The following is a 24,429-nucleotide window of genomic DNA, read 5'->3' on the forward strand; positions in this document are numbered from 1 at the left end:
CTTGAATTAACCTTCATTTTATGATTACTTTCATTCCATAAACCCCAGGCGCTTATTTGGATTGAAACATTAGTCCCATGACCAACACACTTTTGTATTCACACTTTTTGTAGTTTTTAAAACAGACTATTCATATATAAGGCCACTGGAAACATGTCAGCACCAGCTAAGTCTCTTTATTAAGAGCTGAGCAGATCTCTCCAAAAGCCGCCGGGCGCAGTGGCGCGTACCTGTAATCCACGTTACTTGGAGGCTGAGCTTGGAGGAGCTTGTGAGTTCGGGGCTTCTGGGCTGCACCGCGCTGTGTTGATCGGTTGTCCGCACTAAGCTCGCTGTCGATATGGTGTCCCTGAGGGAGCTTCAGGCCACCAGGTCGGAAACAGAGCAGGTCAAAGCCCCCTTACCGATCAGTAGTGGGAGCGCATCTGAGAACAGACGCTGTAGCGCAGCCCGAGCGATAAAGTGTGACCGAACCTTTTACAGCGCACCTGTCTGACTTTTGTGCTGGAACCTGCTTGACTGATTTTATGTCTAAAACTCATCTCAACGTGTTTGATTAGCTCGTTAATTTAGCATCAGAATTAAAGTGATAATTTCGTGCCAAATCTGAGGCTAACAAAAACTGTTTGGAATTTTTAATGGCAGATTAAAAGCAAAATGAGTTAACCACAACAGCAATGAACTCATTTTATTGCCTTGTAAAGCATATAAAATTATAAAATTGTTGTGATTTCTGGAACATTCCAAATTCGGCACGTTGATAATGCGATAGGATTCAGTGCAATGTTGATATTGATATACATGAACGAAATCATTTAACTGAATTCATGAAGTCATTTAACTGTCCATGATGCCGAAATGAACTTGATATTCATTCGATAATTTACATACATGTTATGATATGTATATATAACAGTGGCGTGCACACATAGACATCAGGTGGTGCTAAAGCACCACCAACTCTGCCCTTTATCAACGAAAGTGCCCTTTTGAAACTTCGTTTTTTTTTTTTATTATTATTATCATTTTACTGAGGTCGGTTTGAAATGATCTTTTGAAAGCCTGAGCGATTAAAAACAATGCCCTGAAATGAGCCACCACCTCACACACCCGACCTCTCTCTTCCTTTAACACCAGATGCGCTGCAGCAGTTCAGTTCAGCGAGTGGAAGGAAGCGTCTTCAGCACAGCACACACGCTCACAGATAGACTTCTTCTCCCGTCCCCACCAGCCAGGTCTCATACACATCAAGTCAAATCGTACCGTTTGCCCTCTAAGCCCAAAGTGAAATCATTTTCTTGTGTTGTAAAATGTCTCATACAGCACTAAACTACTAAGCATTTTTAGCCGACTGGTCACCTGATAAACTAGTCGCACTAGCCCAAATCAATGATAGATAACGTGAGGACGACCACATACAAATAATTAAGGTAGAGTTTGCAAATCTATGTGTTAAGCTGAACGTCTTCTGTTGTATAGGTTTTGTTAGGCAACATAAATTACATTCATTTGTGAAAGAAGAAACGGGAAGTTCCCCATTACCTGTGAAAAATGCCCATCTGCATTCATGTAATGACAACATTCAGTAGCCTATAACTCCTTCTCCTACTTTACGGTCTTTTACTGTCTTAATTGTAGGCCTATATTGATTTACTAATTGCAAAATATATGCAACAAGGCCTGCAGTCAGTGGAGGGTAAACAGAAGTTACCTGAAGGACATGACTGTATATTGGATATGAGGTGGGACCAAGTCAGTGTTTTGCAAGTCTCAAGTAAGTCCAAGTCTTTATCCTCAAGTCCCGAGTCAAGTCTCAAGCAAAGACAGTCAAGTCAAGTCAAGTCTCGAGTCAAGACAGGCAACAGTCAAGTCAAGTCCCAAGTCTGAAACTTGGAATTTCAAGTCCTTTCCAGTCTTTTTTTTTTTTTTTAACCAATGTTGCAGGTATATTTTAAATGTAAATAATAGACATGTGTTCTTTTTTAAATCTGTAATCTCCTCAAATCTTGATAAAACATGTGCAACTGAAAACACGAAGTATAAAAAAAATTTAAATTACACCTCTTTATTGCACAGTTCAATTTGTTAAAATTAGCTGCAAAAATATTCATACTTTAAACTACAATTTTCCAGAAATAAATATTCTGTGAAAAAGTCATAAGTAGAACTCCATGTTCAAATAAAAAGTGCTGATATTTTCACAGTACAATACAAAGAACCATAACAGCATTTTTCCCTCTCTTCTCTTATCTGGTTTCTTGGAGAACATGTGTGTCCATGTGTGAGTGACACGTAGATGTCTTCAAATACACAATCCATGCTGAGATAGAACTGGATATGATGGTGACAGAGAGAGGCTCTCTTCCCTGAGTTCAGATACAGAACCCCGGGTTGCCAACTCTCACGCATTGAGCGTGAGACACGCATTTGACTGTCTTCACACGCTCTCACGCCACACATCCGATTTCAATCAATCAATCAAATTTTATTTATATAGCGCTTTTTACAACAGTTGTTGTCACAAAGCAGCTTTACAAGTGCCGAGTCCTAGCCCCCAGTGAGCAAGCCAAGGGCGACAGTGGCAAGGAAAAACTCCCTAGTTTTTTGCATGAGGAAGAAACCTTGAGAGGAACCAAGACTCAGGAGGGGAACCCATCCTCCTCTGGCCGACACCGGTCACCATGACAACAACAACAATTTAAACAGAAAGAAATAAAGAAAAGGAAAAGATGTAGTAATGTCCATCATGGTGTAGGCTCATCCGGTCAGGCAGTAGGTGGCTGGCACTGGATGGATCGCTTGTCTCTCCTCATCTCATTTTTCCTCGAGCAGGCGGGCAGCCATGTGGAGAAAATAAAACAGGGAAAATTAGCTCTGTATGAGGACATATACAGGACAGATAAAATTTAACACATTTCAGGAGTGTGGCAGCAACTCCGGCATTAAGTTAAACTATTACAGCCTAGCTAAAAAGGCAGAACCAGAAGGTAACATAGGCTTGGGGGCATTCTGAGACAATGGCATCCATCCACTGCCCTGTCAACAAACTTGAGTGACCACGAGCATTGACAGGACGACAGCACCAGCGCCCCAGTCTACCATAAAACCCTTCGTCTATAAACCCCTGGATCTGTACATTTATCTAAGGGGGGATATTAATTATCAAACGCTAAACCAAATAGGTGGGTTTTCAACCTAGACTTAAAGATTTTGACTGTGTCAGAGTCCCGTATGCAATTTGGAAGGTTGTTCCAAAGCTGGGGGGCGTTATAAGAAAAGGCTCTTCCCCCGTATTGATTTTAAAATTCTATTATTAACATATAAAGCACTGCACGGGCTTGCTCCTGAATACCTCCAGGAACTTATTTCCTACTATGAACCCCCACGTCCACTAAGATCACAGAGTGCTGGTCTTTTATTAGTTCCACAAATGAATGAGGTAACAGTAGGGGAAGAGCCTTTTCTTATAAGGCCCCCCAGATTTCTCACGCCGAAAAAAAAAATCTAGTTTATTTACCTCTGATCCTTATCTATGATTCAATGAGTTACAAGTTCGCTCTGGCAACAACCACTGGCGATCGATCGATCGCGATATAATACTTAATTTGTGTCCATTTTACACCCCGCCCGGTAACAATTCACGTTGTGACTCGAGTCCCCACCTCTGGTCTATACCTTTTAGATATGAAAAGGATTCTGCTGTCCATTTGGAAGAACTTGATGTGGACTCAAGCAGTAGGTGAAAAGAAAACTCTACATGACCAAACAGAATCTTACAGAATATTGCACACTAGTGTCACACCAATTACTGTTTAATGCAGACAATTTATTATGTACACATGTTGTATTCAATGTGTCTTTGATTACCTTCATCTTCTACTGCTTGTTCTGTCCTCTGCTGTTCCGATCGAGTTGTGCTCAAAAGGTATGGGTGGAAAAATGAAAAAGAACAAGTCATCCAAAACTCATAAAGAGTGAAAAATATAAAATGTCATTGCATAAATCATGATTAAGTAATGAAAATATTGGTGTCCTGCATGACACTCTCTTCAGTGTCTTTACCTTTTAGATATGAAAAGGATTCTGCTGTCCATTTGGAACAACCTGATGTGGACTCAAGCAGTAGGTGAAAAGAAAACTCTACATGACCAAACAGAATCTTACAGAATATTGCACACTAGTGTCACACCAATTACTGTTTAATGCAGACAATTTATTATGTACACATGTTGTATTCAATGTGTCTTTGATTACCTTCATCTTCTACTGCTTGTTCTGTCCTCTGCTGTTCCGTTCGAGTTGTGCTCAAAAGGTATGGGTGGAAAAATGAAAAAGACCAAGTCAGCCAAAACTCATAAAGAGTGAAAAATATAAAATGTCATTGCATAAATCATGATTAAGTAATGAAAATATTGGTGTCCTGCATGACACTCTCTTCAGTGTCTTTACCTTTTAGATATGAAAAGGATTCTGCTGTCCATTTGGAACAACCTGATGTGGACTCAAGCAGTAGGTGAAAAGAAAACTCTACATGACCAAACAGAATCTTACAGAATATTGCACACTAGTGTCACACCAATTACTGTTTAATGCAGACAATTTATTATGTACACATGTTGTATTCAATGTGTCTTTGATTACCTTCATCTTCTAATGCTTGTTCTGTCCTCTGCTGTTCCGTTCGAGTTGTGCTCAAAAGGTATGGGTGGAAAAATGAAAAAGACCAAGTCAGACAAAACTCATAAAGAGTGAAAAATATAAAATGTCATTGCATCAATCATGATTCAGTAATAAAAATGTTGGTGTCCTGTACCAACCTCTCTTCAATGTCTATACCTTTTAGATATGAAAAGCATTCTGCTGTCCATTTGGAACAACATGATGTGGACTCAAGCAGTAGGTGAAAAGAAAACTCTACATGACCAAACAGAATCTTACAGAATATTGCACACTAGTGTCACACCAATTACTGTTTAATGCTGACAATTTATTATGTACACATGTTGTATTCAATGTGTCTTTGATTACCTTCATCTTCTAATGCTTGTTCTGTCCTTTGCTGTTCCGTTCGAGTTGTGCTCAAAAGGTATGGGTGGAAAAATGAAAAAGACCAAGTCATCCAAAACTCATAAAGAGTGAAAAATATAAAATGTCATTGCATCAATCATGATTCAGTAATGAAAATGTTGGTGTCCTGCATCACACTCTCTTCAATGTCTATACCTTTTAGATATGAAAAAGATTCTGCTGTCCATTTGGAAGAACCTGATGTGGACTCAAGCAGTAGGTGAAAAGAAAACTACATGACCAAACAGAATCTTACAGAATATTGCACACTAGTGTCACACCAATTACTGTTTAATGCGGACAATTTATTATGTACACATGTTGTATTCAATGTGTCTTTGATTACCTTCATCTTCTAATGCTTGTTCTGTCCTCTGCTGTTCCGTTCGAGTTGTGCTCAAAAGGTATGGGTGGAAAAATGAAAAAGACCAAGTCAGACAAAACTCATAAAGAGTGAAAAATATAAAATGTCATTGCATCAATCATGATTCAGTAATAAAAATGTTGGTGTCCTGTATCAACCTCTCTTCAATGTCTATACCTTTTAGATATGAAAAGGATTCTGCTGTCCATTTGGAAGAACCTGATGTGGACTCAAGCAGTAGGTGAAAAGAAAACTCTACATGACCAAACAGAATCTTACAGAATATTGCACACTAGTGTCACACCAATTACTGTTTAATGCAGACAATTTATTATGTACACATGTTGTATTCAATGTGTCTTTGATTACCTTCATCTTCTAATGCTTGTTCTGTCCTCTGCTGTTCCGTTCGAGTTGTGCTCAAAAGGTATGGGTGGAAAAATGAAAAAGACCAAGTCAGCCAAAACTCATAAAGAGTGAAAAATATAAAATGTCATTGCATAAATCATGATTCAGTAATAAAAATGTTGGTGTCCTGTATCGAATTCTCTTCAATGTCTTTACCTTTTACATATGAAAAGGATTCTGCTGTCCATTTGGAAGAACCTGATGTGGACTCAAGCAGTAGGTGAAAACTCTACATGACCAAACAGAATCTTACAGAATACAGGTGCTGGTCTTTTATTAGTTACACAAATTAATAAGGTAACAGTAGGGGGAAGAGCCTTTTCTTATAAGGCCCCCCAGATTTCTCACGCCGAAAAAAAAAATCTAGTTTATTTACCTCTGATCCTTATCTATGATTCAATGAGTTACTAGTTCGCTCTGGCACCAACCACTGGCGATCGATCGATCGCGATATAATACTTAATTTGTGTCCATTTTACACCCCGCCCGGTAACAATTCACGTTCGCTGACCCCCCCCATTTGATTGGTTGTGCTGCAGCTCATGCACACACACATACACACACACAAAACGTACAGAGTGTGGAAAAGCAGAGGACCGGTCTGCGTCAGAAGGACGGAAATGAAATTAATGGGGTGCACTTTATAAATATTAATATGCGTTTTAAAATTTAGATTTGGGGTAAAAAAATCAAGTCTTTGCAAGTAAACAGGTTCAAGTCCAATTCAAGTCCCAAGTTATTGGTGTAAAAGTCCAAGTCAAGTCTAAGTCTCTGAATATTTTTTCAAGTCAGGTCAAAAGTCTTAATATTAATGACTCGAGTCTGACTCGAGTCCAAGTCATGTGACTCGAGTCCCCACCTCTGATGGCAACTAAAAATATGCCCTGTTGGCTATCAGCAGTGTTGGTTAAGTTACTTTTAAAAAGTAATTCGTTACAGTTACAAGTTACCTTGTTTAAAATGTAATTGTAGTGTAACTTTTCTGATTACTTTTGAAAAGTAATGTAACTAATTACTTTTGGATTACATTTTGATTACTTTAAGGTTTAAATGAGTATTGACCCATGATCAACATTTAATTTTTGAGAACTGACAGTGTGAACCTTAAAAGAGTACTAAGCTGAGAGAGAATTGCTGACAGGCAATCACAGGAGGTCCACAAGAAGAGATGCCTGCACCAGGCATGTAAGATCAGACTACTGTCATCGGGCCATGCTCTTTTCTGCTCCTCCCCCAGGCTCTACCATTTTCACAGTTTGCGGACTAACACAAGCAGGTTCACAAACCACTTCTTTCCCACAGTGGTCACCTTACTGAACTCTTCCCAAAGACCATTCTTTCCTTCCCCTCTATCCATACCTTACCATCCATACAAAATCTGTACAGTGTTCCTCTTCAATTCACATCTGTATAGCCCTATCTACAGTGGTATAGGATAATCTGTATGATTCCATCTGTATTTATCACATTTATTTATGCCATGCTATTTTTCTTTGCCCTGTGCATTGTACTGCCATAACTACATTACACACACATGCATTTCCCTAGGTAATTTATCTACTCTGCACATATCTATTAACCATCTTTACTTACACTAGCTGTAACTAACTGCATTGTATCTCTAAATACTGCATTCTATACAATCTGCACGTGTTGCACTTGATTAGATACCAAACTGCATTTCATTACTTCATACCAGAGGTGGGGACTCGAGTCACATGACTTGGACTCGAGTCAGACTCGAGTCATTAATATTAATACTTTTGACTTGACTTGAAAAAATATTCAGAGACTTAGACTTGACTTGGACTTTTACACCAATAACTTGGGACTTGAATTGGACTTGAACCTGTTTACTTGCAAAGACTTGATTTTTTTTAATCCCAAATCTAAATTTTAAAATGCATATTAATATTTATAAAGTGCGCCCCATTAATTACATTTCAGTCCTTCTGACGCAGACCGGCGTTACACCAGATTTTGTGACCGTCGAGTTTTGTGACCACAGGGGGCGCTATTTCACAGTTTCTGTTCAGAGGCACAAACGCTTTACGAATGCTACGTAAACTACGCTGATGCACTTTCTTTACTCATTTTGTTGGTGTCCATGAGCCAAAATATGACAGATGTTTATATTTACATTTATCGTCTCTTAATTACATAAATGTACTTTAAATGTACTTAAACAAAGAAATCATGAATGGGATGTACAGGTGAGCCTTTTTAACTGGGGTCACCAATTCTGACGGCAGCCATCAGAATATGTGACCCCACTGAATCTCCAGGTAACAATAGTAGCCTACACCGTGACCCCACAATAACAGAAAACAATGGAAAAATAACCCTAACCTTTTATTTAGTCTATATTTAAACATTTTATCCAAATGTTTAGAATAACCATTCGTAATGACAGCATCTTGCTTACGATGAAGCTTGCTATTTTCGTGTAAAATGATGTAACGAAACATTCTTGTTTAAGTACATTTATGTAATTAAGAGAAGATAAAATGTAAATGATCTGTCATCTTTTGGCTGGCGGACACCAACAAAACGAGTAAAGAAACGCATCAGCGTAGCATTCGTAAAGCGTTGGTGTCTGTAAAAAAAAAAGACTCGAAAGGACTTGAAATTCCAAGTTTCAGACTTGGGACTTGACTTGACGGTTGCTTGTCTTGACTCGAGACTTGACTTGAGTTGACTGTCTTTGCTTGAGACTTGACTCGGGACTTGAGGATAAAGACTTGGACTTACTTGAGACTTGCAAAACACTGACTTGGTCCCACCTCTGGCTAAAGAGTTTGGAGTAGCACACACACACCTACACACACTCAAATAAAGCAGGTAAAGTACCTGAGCATGGAGTAGCACACACACACCTACACACACTCAAATAACGCAGGTAAAGTACCTGAGTTTGGAGTAACACACACACACACACTCTCTCTCTCTCTCACACACACACACACCCCCACACACTCAAATAAAGCAGGTAAAGTACCTGAGTTTGGAGTAGCACACACACACCTACACGCACTCAAATAAAGCAGGTAAAGTACCTGAGTTTGGAGTAGCACACACACACCTGCACACACTCAAATATTACAGGTATAGTACCTGAGTTTGGAGTAGCACACACACACCTACACACACTCAAATAAAGCAGGTAAAGTACCTGAGTTTGGAGTAGCACACACACACCTACACACACCCACACACTCAAATAACGCAGGTAAAGTACCTGAGTTTGGAGTAGCAGTTGCTGAGTTTTGAGCTCTTTGGTTTTCATGTCCAGTTGCTCCATCATCTTCTGCACTTCTAACTCCTAAACACGCACACAAGAAAAACAAACAAATACAAACAACTCTCACCGTCTTTATACACATAAACACCCGACTGGGTACGGCAGAAGAGGGGTTTTTGCGCGTGCGTATCGTGTGGGTGTGGGATCTTACTTTCTGCTTGTGTATTTTGTGGGTGTGTTGAAGCTGAGAGTCGAGCTGTAATCTGAGCTGATCCAGCTGGGATGTGTGTGAAGCCTGCATCCTCTCCCTCTCCTCCAGATGAGCCCTCAACAAGCGCTCCCTCTCCACGCTCTCCTGAACACACACCGTGTGATGAACACACATTGGCTCGGTCTCTCAGGTGATCACTGAGCTGTGAGTAAATGAATTCTCCCTACTGCACCTCCTCCAGGTGCTCGTGTCTGAGGGTGAGGAGCTGCTCCTGGTGCTCCTGCGACAGCTGCTCCAGCTTCCTGCTGTGCTCCCTCTGCACCTCCTCCCTCACCTCCTGCAACAGACCAGACAGCTGGCCACAAACACACACAAATAGACACACACACCTTAAACAACTGAAATGAACCATTCCTTCAAGATGAAAGTGTACCAGAAAGCTTAAAGTTATGTGGAATCAAAGATAGTTCCACTTTGAACCTAAATTTGGAGTTAATAATTTAGTTTGAAACAACTAAATGAAGATTTTGGCAGGTCTTAACAAAATTTATTAATTTTCCCCATGCACGCTCACTGTCTAACCTCTAGTTTGAGTGAAGCTAACTGTTCCTCTTTCCTCTCCTGAAGCCGTTTCCTCTCAGCGTTAAGCTCCTCCTCTGACTCCGCCTTTAACTTGTCCAGGTCCCGCCTCCTCTGCGCCTGCAGTCTCTCTCGCTCTGCTTCCAGTTCAGAGTGCATCTCTCTCGACCTGGCCTCATTCTCCTCCCTATAAGCTCACACGTACACACGTGTCATTGTGTTTCAGTGCGTTTGGATCATTACACAGCGGGATTTAACGCTGAAATCATGAAGCTCACTTAGTAAGCAAGTGTTGCTGTTCAATGTATAGTAATGCTAATTTCTGTTGGCACGGTTATGGGATTTCAGGATAGGTTTAGCTCCAAGCTAGTGGCAGTGGTTTTCCCGTTGGATTTTACAGTAGCTCTAATGCAGGGATGTCAAAGTCAAATACACCGAGGGCCAAAAAACCAAATTTGCTACAAGCCGAGGGCCGGACTGGTTCAATGTTTATTAAAACATATTGAAATGATTGCACATGGCCTATTGAACCAAGACCTAACACAGTGTATATTATTTAATGCTTAAATGAATAAAGCAATATTTTCTTATGGATCTGTCAGTAATTTCAAGTGAAAACATTTTTCAACAAGCAAACAGATAAAAACAAACTTCCTTCAAAGAAAACATGTCCTGTACATTAAATGAATAAAGTAATAAAGGTTTGAAAAGTGCTGCAATTTAGGCTAAAGTACTTGAAAATGCTTGAAATTGTAACGACTTCGTTTCACAACAAATAGCTGTCTGACTGAACAGTTCCTGTATTACGTTAACAAATACGAGTCTCTTGCAATTCCAGGACGAAACATGAGAGAACGTGAAGACGTTAATATTGGGCGTTTTGAAAATAAACCATTAAATAATGTGAATAAAAAATTATTTCGAATAATTTCGAATATATATAGGCACCTGGGGGATGGTCTGGCTGCCGGTGGATGTGCTGATACCGGGGTTCACCTGGGGAGTAACACTGCAGTCGGAGCCTACAATACCAGCATCACTGCTCCGACACGGAATGAAAGCCTGGCATTCATCAACAGACATTTACAGTGACAATATCAAAACCCAGAACTTTCAATTCTACCTTTTACCTAGTCTGATTGTGTGAATTATGTGTGACTTGTGTATTTGTGTGTTAACGGGCCGCCCAATGGAGGATGGGTTCCCTTTTGAGTCTTGGTTCTCCCGAGGTTTCTTCCTATTCCCCACCACCATAGGGAGTTTTTCCTCGCCACTGTCGCCTTTGGCTTGCTCATTAGGGTTCTGGACCCATAGTATTGTTAACCTTGTAAATCCTGTAAAGCTGCTTTGCGACAACTTGAGTTGTTAAAAGTGCTATACAAATAAACTTTGACTAAACTTTGATATATGTATAAATATTTAACTTAATTAAGTTTAACTGGTGCGCGCAAATTCGAGAGGTGCACGACCTTGCGAATCGACAGTGTGCGACGCCCTCGGGCACGGGCGGAGCCACTGCGATTACGTCATTTTCGCTGCGCAGACCCTCACCGCTTGTGTGCGCTGCAGTGACTTCGCGGGCTACCGTTGCATTGTGGGGAATGTAGTGTTTGTGCGTGCAAAACACTACACGTCGGGCGGCTGTGGCCTGCGGGCCGGTTCTAATAGTAATTAAATATCATCCAGGGGGCCATAGATAATCAATTTGCGGGCCGGATCTGGCCCGCGGGCCTTGACTTTGACATATGTGCTCTAATGCCTTCGAAAACACAGAAGGTGAGTGTCGGATGTACCTGGTAGGTTTTGAATCCTACCAAAAACAACTGCATATACACTTCATCAAAAGCTTTGAGCCAAGCGATCTAACTTGTCTAGTCTTCTCCAGTAAAGACTGTTACAGGTATTTGCAGCATCCCTATTGCAGGTGTCACTGAGTCATTCCCCACATTACAAATCTCTCAGTCCCTGTACTTTGTACTTCTATAGTTTGGTGTGTGTTTGTTTATTTGTGTTTCACTTTCTGTCCATGTCTGCTCCCTAAGCTGCTGTCGTTTGAGGTGTGTGTGTGTGTGTGTACCTGAGTTTGTTTATTTGTGTGTCTTTTTCTCAAATTTTTAACTGAATTGAAGTTGAATTATCAAAAGCTGTGTGTGTATATGCATGTGTGTGCGTGTGTTGACCACATTTTGGTATTAACAGCATTAGTGAGACCAACCTCTCTGCCACTTGTGGTCTCATCTTCTCATCTTCCTCTCTCTTTCCATCTTTCTAATCCTGCCAAAGGGAAGGATGTGTAAAAGTGTTTAGTACATCCACACACTCAACATCCCATGATACTGGTGAGACAAATTCATTCCTCATGCACATGTATTGGATTTGTGTAGGATCTGGTCAGGTTGGCTATCCAAATGCATCACAGAAACCATGTACAACACAAGGTAACTGGGAAATTAAAGTAAAGTAATGTAAAGTAGCCATTGTCTGTAGTTAACCCTGTCTGTAAAGTAGCCAATGTCTGTAGTTAACCCTGTCTGTAAAGTAGCCAATGTCTGTAGTTAACCCTGTCTGTAAAGTAGCCATTGTTATTTCTAAATACGATTTCTAAATGGCAAACAGATGATCAAGCTACCCAAGTGTTGCTGGACTATGTGTGTGTAGATGTGTGTGTAAGGTGCCTCCTGGACAGGTGTGTGTGGGCATGTGTCCTGGGGGGGGTGCCTACACCTGCTGGAGGGTGAGGGGGCCCGGGACTCACCAGCCCTGCGAAGGGTTCTGCTGGGGAGAGGTCCACCGGGTCGAGAATGTGGTCTGAAAATTTGGAGATGAAACCCACCTGATTGGAAGTGATAAAGATCACAAATAAGGACAATTCATAAAAATATGCAAAGTGGGTTTAAAAGAAATTTAAAAATCACAATCAGGTAATAGTGAAAATCCAATAGTGAAGATCCAAACTCACTCCTGGGGCCTTCAGTCCCTCTGATTCCTTGTTTATTTTCTCCTTCTTCTTCTCTTTCTTCTTCTTCTCCTTGTTCTTTCTGGTTCCTGTGGAGGCGGAGCCTGAGATGGCAGAGGCAGTCCGGCCGTGGCATGTCTGAACACGCTCCCGCTCCTGGGCCACTAGTTGGCGGTAGTGCTCATCACAGGGGTGGTCCCAGGTGGACTGGCCCGTGGAGAAGTTGTGTGTGTGTGTGTGTGCGCTCTCCCCTGCAGGAACATTGCCACTATTGCCGTGTTCTATGCCCTGCCAGTGATCCAGCTGGTCATCACATATCAGACATTGTGTGTTCTCCACTGTACACTGTCATCCGCAGCTCTAGTGTTTGTCGGTCATGCCTTCCGCCTCCCATCTGTATAACACAGTCTACAGTCAGACAAATGTGCTGAGAGGAGCTGAGAGGAGCTGAGAGGTTCTGAGAGGAGCTGAGAGGTACTGAGAGGAGCTGAGAGGTACTGAGAGGAGCTGAGAGGTACTGAGAGGTTCTGAGAGGTACTGAGAGGATGTACAGGAACAGGTTTTCCTCTCCTTAGACATTTGGACTGTGACATTAGGACCTTGGTAATTACAGCATCAGAGTAGCATCAGATGTAAACATGGCATCACAGTCCAGACACGATGTTTTGAAGATGAGTGCTGACCCCACTCTGTTATTCTCTTTTGTGTGTTTATTAGGTTGTAAATGTGACTGGTAACCAAGACATCTGCTACTACAACTTCCTCTGTGCCCACCCACTAGGGGCTCTGAGGTATGAAAGAAATGCTACTTTAAGATCCACCTTTGTTACATTAAACCACCTGTTTTATAATGAGCATCTTGGAGTCTTCTTAATTTTGTATGTACCAATAAACATTAATTGACCTTCTTCCAAAGGTAGTTTATGGCTGATCTTTAACTTAATATGAGCATCTCTTTATTCTGCACCTGACGGGACCAGCTAACAAAAAGGAAAATAACTCATTTTACGCTTTCCGGACATAAACGGCGTCTCAGCGGAAGTGACAAAATAAGAGACAAAATAGTTAACAAAATAGCATCAAATAAGAATACAGAAGATTACTCAAATATACATTCTGACTTGGAAATGACATGTAAACATGTAACCTTTATAGTAGCTACAGTGACAACAGCAGTAAGAGAACCTGGACCTCTCACTCACAATCTCCCTCATTCTTTCACATCCCCCCTCCCTCTCTCTCTCCATCCTTCTCTTCCTCTTCATCCCTCCCTCCCTCCCTCTCTCACCCTCTATCTCTCAGGTATTTGGGAAGGGTAACAGAGTATTCTGGATTGTATTCTCGGTCATTCATGTAGTGGCTACTAAGCTGCTGAGCACCCAGCTCTATTACGTGGTGGCGCTGGAGACTGGGTGAGGACTCACACACACACACACACACACTGGAGACTGGGTGAAGACTCACACACACACACACACACACACTGGAGACTGGGTGAGGACTCACACACACACACACACACACACACACACACACACACACACACACACACACACACACTGGAGACTGGGTGAAGACTCACACACACACACACACACACACACTGGAGACTGGGTGAAGACTCACACACACACACACACTGGAGACTGGGTGAAGACTCACACACACACACACACACACTGGAGACTGGGTGAGGACTCACACACACACACACACACACACACACACACACACACACTGGAGACTGGGTGAAGACTCACACACACACACACACACACTGGAGACTGGGTGAGGACTCACACACACATACACACACTGGAGACTGGGTGAAGACTCACACACACACACACACACACTGGAGACTGGGTGAAGACTCACACACACACACACACACTGGAGACTGGGTGAAGACTCACACACACACACACACACTGGAGACTGGGTGAAGACTCACACACACACACACACACTGGAGACTGGGTGAAGACTCACACACACACACACACACTGGAGACTGGGTGAAGACTCACACACACACACACACACACACTGGAGACTGGGTGAAGACTCACACACACTCACACACACTGGAGACTGGGTGAAGACTCACACACACTCACACACACTGGAGACTGGGTGAAGACTCACACACACACACACACACTGGAGACTGGGTGAAGACTCACACACACACACACACACACTGGAGACTGGGTGAAGACTCACACACACACACACACACACTGGAGACTGGGTGAGGACTCACACACACTCACACACACTGGAGACTGGGTGAAGACTCACACACACTCACACACACTGGAGACTGGGTGAGGACACACACACACACACACACACACACACACTCACACACACTGGAGACTGGGTGAGGACTCACACACACACACACACACACTGGAGACTGGGTGAGGACACACACACACTCACACACACTGGAGACTGGGTGAGGACACACACACACACACACACACACACACACACACACACACACACACACACACACACACACACACACTCACACACACTGGAGACTGGGTGAGGACTCACACACACACACTGGAGACTGGGTGAAGACTCACACACACTCACACACACTGGAGACTGGGTGAGGACACACACACACACACACACACACACACACACACACACACACTGGAGACTGGGTGAGGACACACACACACACACACTGGAGACTGGGTGAGGACTCACACACACACACACACACAGGAGACTGGGTGAGGACACACACACACACACACACACACACACACACACACACTTACAGACATGCACAAATATGCCAAACAATTTTACAAGCAGCACAGATCCTGAGCAACACTGCATGGCTATGGGAACAAGTGACAATAGACTTTTAAAGTGTTGGTGTGTGTGTGTTTCAGACTCTGGTATATTACGCAGGATGCTCTAGGTCATCTACACTGATTGTATTCGGCAGTGCAGCGGGCCCATGTATATAGTAAGTACAGCGTACCTTAACACACTCTGTGTTCCTTTCTACCCCAGAGCACCACTGTACACTCTCACACACACTGAACACTCACACTGTACACTCTCACACATCTGTCTCTTCTGTTAGGACCGCATGGTGCTGTTTGTAATGGGAAACATAGTTAACTGGTCACTGTAAGTGTTTACTCTCTCTCCCTCTCTCACACACACACACACACACACTGGATGATTGTCTATGATTGCCCTGGATTGCCCATGTGGTATAAACATGCATTTAAATGGTTTTTGCACTGTGTGTGTCTGTTTTGTGTCTGTGCACACATGGCTGCATATGGTCTCATTAAAAGGCCCAATGACTTTGCCTCCTACCTGCTGGCTATTGCTATCTGTAAGCTGCTATTATACTTTGCCTTCTACATCATCATGAAGGTACAGTGTGCGTGAGTGCGTGCGTGTGCATTTCACCAGCTGCGTTCGGGACACTTTATACATGTTCTTCAGTGCTGTAATGACCAACATACTTTGAGTCACTGTGTGGTGACAGGAAACTGCACACAAAAGTCCACAGAGTCCCACAGTATGACGTTTGTTTTATTACAGGTTATAGATTCTTTTCTTTTATATCGTTGTCATCGGGTGAGGGGGTGCACCGGCCGCTCTCAGGTCCCCTTCACACACACACACACAGATATACAGGTGAGGGGGTGCACCGGCCGCTCTCAGGTCCCCTTCACACACACACACACACAAATATACAGGTGAGGGGGTGCACCGGCCGCTCTCAGGTCCCCTTCACACACACACACACACACACTGATATACAGGTGAGGGGGTGCACCGGTCACTCTCAGGTCCCCTTCACACACACACACAAATATACAGGTGATGGGGTGCACCGGTCGCTCTCAGGTCCCCTACACACACACACACAAATATACAGGTGAGGGGGTGCACCGGTCGCTCTCAGGTCCCCTACACACACACACACAAATATACAGGTGAGGGGGTGCACCGGTCGCTCTCAGGTCCCCTTCACACACACACACACACACAGATATACAGGTGAGGGGGTGCACCGGCCGCTCTCAGGTCCCCTTCACACACACACACACACACACTGATATACAGGTGAGGGGGTGCACCGGTCACTCTCAGGTCCCCTTCACACACACACACAAATATACAGGTGATGGGGTGCACCGGCCGCTCTCAGGTCCCCTTCACACACACACACACAGATATACAGGTGAGGGGGTGCACCGGTCGCTCTCAGGTCCCCTACACACACACACACAAATATACAGGTGATGGGGTGCACCGGTCGCTCTCAGGTCCCCTTCACACACACACACACACACAGATATACAGGTGAGGGGGTGCACCGGTCGCTCTCAGGTCCCCTACACACACACACACAAATATACAGGTGATGGGGTGCACCGGTCGCTCTCAGGTCCCCTACACACACACACACAAATATACAGGTGAGGGGGTGCACCGGTCGCTCTCAGGTCCCCTACACACACACACACAAATATACAGGTGATGGGGTGCACCGGTCGCTCTCAGGTCCCCTTCACACACACACACACACACAAATATACAGGTGAGGGGGTGCACCGGTCGCTCTCAGGTCCCCTACACACACACACACACAAATATACAGGTGATGGGGTGCACCGGTCGCTCTCAGGTCCCCTTCACACACACACACACACACACACACACACACACACACACACACACACACACACAGATATACAGGTGAGGGGGTGCACCGGTCACCCTCAGGTCCCCTTCACACACACACACACACACACACACACACACACACACACACACACACACACACACACACACACACACACACACACACACACACACAGGTGAGGGGGTGCACCGGTCGCCCTCAGGTCCCTTGTGTCCAAATACCACACTTTTGGTCATAGCGTTTCCTAATCGGAGCGCTGAGTTCGTGTTGGAGAGAGATCAGGCAGGGCTCGAAGGATATATTTTAAATCCTGATTGGTACATTTATTCACAGCACACGTGGAAAAAAGGAAAAGAAAAACTTGTATAAAGAGAAAACAAATGAAAGTTAAAATTCTGGGGTTACCAACAGAGATTCAACTGCACCATAGCAGGTTAAAACAACCTCTCTGTTACCGGCTTACTGCAACCAGTAAGAAAATGGAATTGTCCCAATGACGACTCACCCCACCAGTTTCACACACTCTAGAAACCAAACAAACCTCTCATTCCTCACTGCACTCTCATGTCCCTATAAACCCATAACCCCGCCCTCTGTCTAATTGGACCAAACCAATTATTGACTGGGGTGCGTTCACAGGGATATGCAATAGAATACTCTAACATAAACACATACATAATATGACAAATAATAACACATACACAACATAGGTACCTTCAAACAATATTTACATGGATATCCCTTTGTATCTTTTACCTTTGTGTATTCTTTTCCCAGGATGCTTCAGCTGCCCCCCTCTATGCTATATGACCATGGGCTCTTCTGGCCTGCATAAATGAAGCACTGAGAGGCACCTGCATTCCCTTGCATTTCCCCAACACAGGTAAGTATACATTTCCCAAGTGCACATACATTTCCCCTTTCACAACATGATTCATAAAGCATATGATAACAGTAAATAATCAAATCATAGAGTCTTTGCAGTAATGGGGATGAGACAGGTTCTCAGGGACTTTGTAGCTACATTGGATCCAACTTATGTTCTCCCAACTAGGAAGGTATGTGTGATGACATGGAAAAAGTACTGAAATACTTTAGTACTACTAAAGTAGTACTGAAATAATCATTATTTTCTACCTTCCCTTTAGGCTGTAAAGGCCATGGCTGAGGCCAAATACCAGCAAGAGAAGGAGAAGGCCAAAGCTGAGGTCCTGAAAGTCCCTGCAGTGAGTTTGACTGCAGACATGTGGACATCTCTCAATATGGATGCATATTTGAAATTCCCACAGGCACATACAGCTGAAAATTTGGCATGTGTGAAATCCTCCCTCATGGAAGAATGGGGAATAAAATCAAAAGTCACATGTCTGGTTACTGATGGCGCATCTGCCTGTGGCAAGAACCTTAAGCTGCGTCATGCAGTCTGCATTGCTCACACCCTGAATCTAGTTGTTAAAAAGGCTCTTGAACTGACCCCAGTGCTGTCCACCATTCGTACAAAGGCAAGGAAGCTGGTGGGCTATTTTAGGAGCAGCACAACTGCCAACGTCAGTAACTTTTATTTTCATATTGTTTACACATTTTGTATTGCTACATATGTAACACATTTTATCACTTAACACTTTCTTTTTATCTTTAAAGGAGAAGCTGGACCTTGTTCAAGAGCACATGAGAAAACCAAAAAAGAAACTGATTCAGGAGGTTGAAACAAGATGGAACAGCACATTTCAAATGCTGGAGCGAGTAGCAGAACTCGGGGAGCCTGTGGGGGCAGCTTTGGCTGCCTTACAAACTGACATTCCTGCGCTGACCTCTGATGATTACAATAATATCTGTGCATGCCTGTCTATACTGTCTCCTTTTCATGAGGCTACTATAGAGCTGTCGGAGGAGAAAAAGGTATCTGGCTCCAAAGTGGTGCCATCATTGAAAATGGTTGAAAAGATGCTCCAGGAAGTGGCAGCAAAGGCAACAGTCCCAATTTCAGCTCCATTTAATTATGTGAACTCATTTTTTCTCTTGAACTTCACATGCCATAACAAGTTTTGAATAATGAACTCAGGTTTATAAGTTTTCCAAAATTAAACTTACGGTAATCCATTGTCTTGACTATTTGAGAGTTTTGTCTGGGTTGTTAGAGTTCATTTAACTCAGTGGTTCCCAAACTTTTTCTGCCGTGCCCCCCTTTAGTAGATGAGAATATTTTTGCGCCCCCCCCCCCCCCATATTGACTAGGGATGTGTTGAAAACTTACAAAAACAATAGGTTCACAACTTTGGTCAAACATGAAAAAAATTAACTGCAAGAAACATTTTAAATGGTTCAAGAATTCTAAATGTAATTTAAAATAAATAAGGAGATGAAATAAGAGAAACAGCAATACATATGCGGCTAGTTTGCAAGCGCAGACATCACGCAGAGCACAAAGCATGTAACGGCCAGAAATATGTGTACTGTCTCTTTAAGGGAGCGAGTTGAGCGTGCGTATGGAATATTGTTTTTTTAGCTTTCCGCCGTAGACCGAGTCAGACCACTGCTCTTTAATTTATTTCTGTAAGTAACGCATTAAATGAGCTTTGGACAACTCACCAGTTCATGTATGAACAGTGAAGTATTGCTGGAGCCCAGGTTTATTTTGGTCAACCAGCAAATAAACGGACTAAGTGGAATACCACCAGCGCGAGTATTAGGGTTGAACTAACTCCGAAAAGCAAGCAATACAAGCATATAATTAGAGTGAATAGATCTGTTTTTATGGATCGGTCACATTGTCCCCGATACCCGATCTAGAATTTTTTCAGATATTAATATCGGAATCGGTGCATCCCTAATATTGACACATGTGCACGTTTTACTTTCAAGCTCCGCGCCCCCCCTGCAATAGCTCCGCGCCCCACCTAGGGGGCGCGCCCCCCACTTTGGGAACCACTGATTTAACTGACGTTTATCATTAAAAAAGGAGGGTGGAGGTGGAGAAATGCTGATAATACGGTGTGTGGAGAGGGGGGATTGGCGCCATTTTGGAGCTGGACAAAACAATAAGTATGATCCGGCTTTTCACGGCAGTTAAGCCATAATATTCTAGCGAAATATTTAACTGATTACGGACTACAATTAGAGGCAGAGTGATTGTTGTAGAATTATTATGTGTGGAAACTGCTAGAATGTAAGTCTTTTCTGCCCTATAGTCAACACATTACCAAAGGCAGACATCTGTACGGTTCGTTCTGAGGTGAGGGAGTTTTACCACAGACAAGTCTGTATTAGTCGTGACATGATAAAATAAATCTATTAAAAATTAGAAATGAAAACTGGTTAATTCGTGCTGTTTATCAGCCTGATAGCCTTTAATACATCAGATACAGCAGATCTGCTTTAAAAAATTTTGTTTATTAGTCGCCAGTGCCTTGTTTTAATTTTCCTTTCCATGTTAAATGGTGCGGTGCTGCGTTTAATGAGGCACCAAACTCATAAAGGTAATCTGTTTGATTAACCAATTTCAACTTCCCTTTACAGTTATGTATGTTTTTTATTTATTTGCGACAGAGGTAATCACAACGTTTACACTGTTGAAAACAATAGTGGACTTCTTCCAGTGGCGGAGGGACACCCCTCACTACGGACTACAATTAGAGGCGGATAAAGTACTGTGGAAAGTTCCAGAAGGCGAACAAATTGGATTCCCGCTTTTTTCCTTAACGGAGCTCGAGTTATAGACGGTTCTCTCTAAGGTGAGGTAGTTTTTCAACGGAAACGTTTTAATCCATTTCAGACCCGACATGAAAATGAACCGATGATTTTTAATATTCAAAGAGAAGAGAATTTTTGAACCCTTTGTATTATCAGCCTGAGAATGTGTCTTAAGCCCCCCGCTCTATCTAGAGAACGATGACGAGTGGACTGCACGCTTAGCTAACTAGTTAGCTAGCTCGTTTAGCTAACTGGTGAACTGACAACTTGGCTAGCTAGGTTATCTCACTAGTTAATGCTAGCTAACTAGCCATTTTACATTAAAACTGATCCAGCTCTTTTCTCTTTTTCTTATCCCATAAGAATGAAAATAACTTGGAATGGTCTGTGAGAATACATTGGCTAGCTAGCAAACGGCAATTACTTTAAATCTTTTTTTTTTCCTTGACAGATTTTTTCAGGCATGTCCCATTCATGAAGTGGAAATGTAAGTTTTGTGCAATCTCTACTAATGGTCAAGGAAGAATACTACAGCACTACAAAAAGAGCATCACAGACATTACCGAAGGTGTTCAGGCCTCATCTGTATTCATGCAGACTGTTTGAAAACATTTCAAACCCAAGCAGAACTTAAAATTCATTTGAAAGAACATACAATAGAATCACAGAAGACTGTAGCCAAATTATCCTGTGATTTGTGTAAATTCTCAGAGCCTAGCAACATTAACAAATACTTCACTCATCTGAAGACTCATTTGAGAAACAGAGAAGTTGTTAGATGTCCATTTGCAGGGAGTTCTTTTAAGTGTGCTGTCGACTTTTACTGCACATAGAAGTCGTAATCATAAGTTCTCCACCTTAGAAAATTTCATACCGGAGCTATTGGCACAGAATATTCATCCTGTGCCTTTAATAGAAGAGGATTTTGTTTCCGACACTGACACTGCATTTGATTCTGCAGCAGAGATTGAGAATGGACTTGAAAATGGAAAGGTAATTGAGCATCAGTTGGGAAGTTTATTTCTTCGCATGCAAACAATTTTGCATGTATCAAATTCAGCAATACAAGAAATTATTGATATTGGAGAATTTACCCAACAAAATATTAAAACTGTTGTACATACAGTGGGCAAAATAAGTATTTGGTCAGTCACCAATTGTGCAAGTTCTCCCACTTAAAAAGATGAGAGAGGCCTGTAATTGACATCATAGGTAGACTATGAGAGACAAAATGTGAAAAAAAATTGAGAAAATCATTTTGTCTGACTTTTAAAGACTTTATTTGCAAATAATGGTGGAAAATAAGTATTTGGTCACCTACAAACAAGCAAGATTTCTGGCTGTCACAGACCTGTAACTTCTTTTTTAAGAGGCTCCTCTTTCCCCCACTCATTACCTGTATTAATGGCACCTGTTTGAAGTCGTTAACAGTATAAAAGACACCTGCCCACAACCTCAAACAGTCACACTCCAAACTCCACTATGGTGAAGACGAAAGAGCTGTCGGAGGACACCAGAAACCGAATTGTAGACCTGCACCAGGCTGGGAAGACTGAATCTGCAATAGGCAAGCAGCTTGGTGTGAAGAAATCTACTGTGAGAGCAATAATCAGAAAATGGAAGACCTACAAGACCACTACCAATCTCCCTCGATCTGGGGCTCCACGCAAGATCTCAGCCCGTGGGGTCAAAATGATCACAAGAACGGTGAGGAAAAATCCCAGAACCACAAGGGGGGATCTAGTGAATGACCTGCAGAAAGCTGGGACCAACGTTACAAAGGCTACCATCAGCAACACACTACGACGCCAGGGACTCAGATCTTGCAGTGCCAGACGTGTCCCCCTGCTTAAGCCAGTCCATATCCAGGCACGTCTGAAGTTTGCTAGAGAGCATTTGGATGTTCCAGAAGAGTATTGGGAGAATGTCATATGGTCAGATGAAACCAAAGTAGAACTATTTGGTAAAAACATAACTCGTTGTGTTTGGAGGACAGTGAATGCTGAGTTGCATCCATCGAAAACCTTTGGAGGGAGTTAAAAGTCCGTGTTGCCCGCCGACAGCCCCAAAACATCACTGCTCTAGAGGAGATCTGCATGGAGGAATGGGCCAACATACCAGCAACAGTGTGTGCCAACCTTGTGAAGACTTACAGAAAACATTTGACCTCTGTCATTGCCAACAGAGGATATACAACAAAGTATTGAGATGAACTTTTGTTATTGACCAAATACTTATTTTCCACCATTATTTGCAAATAAATTCTTTAAACATCAGACAAAATGATTTTCTCAATTTTTTTTTTTTTTCCACATTTTGTCTCTCATAGTCTACCTATGATGTCAATTACCGGCCTCTGTTGTAGCATCATTGAACAATTACAAACTTTGAACCCCTTAAAATTGCTTTCAAGGCAGGGTCCTCTTGGCACAGAGTGCAAAAGACAGACATTTTATAGGAAGAATTTTACTGTTATTGAACCAGTCGAGTATGTGTTAAATGTACAGGAAAAAAAGCACACTTTTGTTTATGTTCCTATTTTAGATTTGCTCAGTAAACTGTTGGAAAGAAATGAGAAATAAGGCACTTGAGAGATCCAGTGAACAAGAAGGCAATTACTGTTCAGTTAAAGATGGAGAATACTTTAAAGAAAACAGAATTCTCGCTGAGGAATTAGGTGTAGCTCTTGGACTATATATTGATGATTTTGAGCTTTGTAATCCATTAGGTACTTCAAAAAAGAAGCACAAAGTTTGTGCTATATATTGGGTGATTGCAAATTTACCTATTAGACTACGCTCAACATTATCATCAATTTATCTAGCTGTATTGTGCAAAAACATACACATAAAACAATATGGTTACAGCAAGGTTTTAGAGCCCTTAATTAGGGATCTTAAGCTCCTTGAGAGAGAAGGTGTGTGTGTTCAAAGTGTTGGCTCTCATGTCAAAGGGACTGTTTTGTACATATCTGCCGATAATCTGGGGGTACACTCGCTTGCTGGATTTCAAGAGTCTTTCAATGTTGATAAGTTGTGCCGATTTTGTTTGACAAATCGTGCTGATATTCAGCATTATGATGTTAGAAGTGGGGCTTTTACCTTGAGAACACCAGAATCATTTGATGAAGCTGTTAAGGTGCTTAAACAAAGTGATCTGACTTCTTTTGATGGAGTGAAGAAGGACTGTCCTTTAAACAGACTGACACACT

General features: G+C 42.4%; 1 protein-coding gene and 1 long non-coding RNA gene across 3 annotated transcripts; both read left to right on the plus strand.

The window, feature by feature from the left end:
* Window positions 1–18,416: 18,416 nt before the first annotated feature.
* On the plus strand, window positions 18,417–19,714 carry LOC143518280 (E3 SUMO-protein ligase ZBED1-like). 2 transcript variants are annotated; one of them, XM_077010731.1, is made up of 3 exons: window positions 18,417–18,586; window positions 18,677–19,075; window positions 19,170–19,714. In XM_077010731.1, the coding sequence occupies exons 1-3, from the start codon at window positions 18,515–18,517 to the stop codon at window positions 19,575–19,577; spliced, it is 879 nt and encodes a 292-aa protein (XP_076866846.1). In that variant the 5' UTR covers window positions 18,417–18,514; the 3' UTR covers window positions 19,578–19,714. The 2 variants fall into 2 exon arrangements, with proteins under 2 accessions (XP_076866846.1, XP_076866847.1); XM_077010732.1 differs by having other exon boundaries at window positions 18,677–18,754.
* Window positions 19,715–20,537: 823 nt separating this feature from the next.
* LOC143518281 (uncharacterized) lies at window positions 20,538–22,273 on the plus strand. The gene is made up of 3 exons (XR_013132139.1): window positions 20,538–20,760; window positions 21,075–21,259; window positions 21,670–22,273. It is a non-coding gene; the product is annotated as an uncharacterized LOC143518281 (long non-coding RNA).
* Window positions 22,274–24,429: the final 2,156 nt, after the last annotated feature.

The sequence above is a fragment of the Brachyhypopomus gauderio genome, chromosome 7, assembly GCF_052324685.1.
Source record: "Brachyhypopomus gauderio isolate BG-103 chromosome 7, BGAUD_0.2, whole genome shotgun sequence".
Taxonomy (NCBI): domain Eukaryota; kingdom Metazoa; phylum Chordata; class Actinopteri; order Gymnotiformes; family Hypopomidae; genus Brachyhypopomus; species Brachyhypopomus gauderio.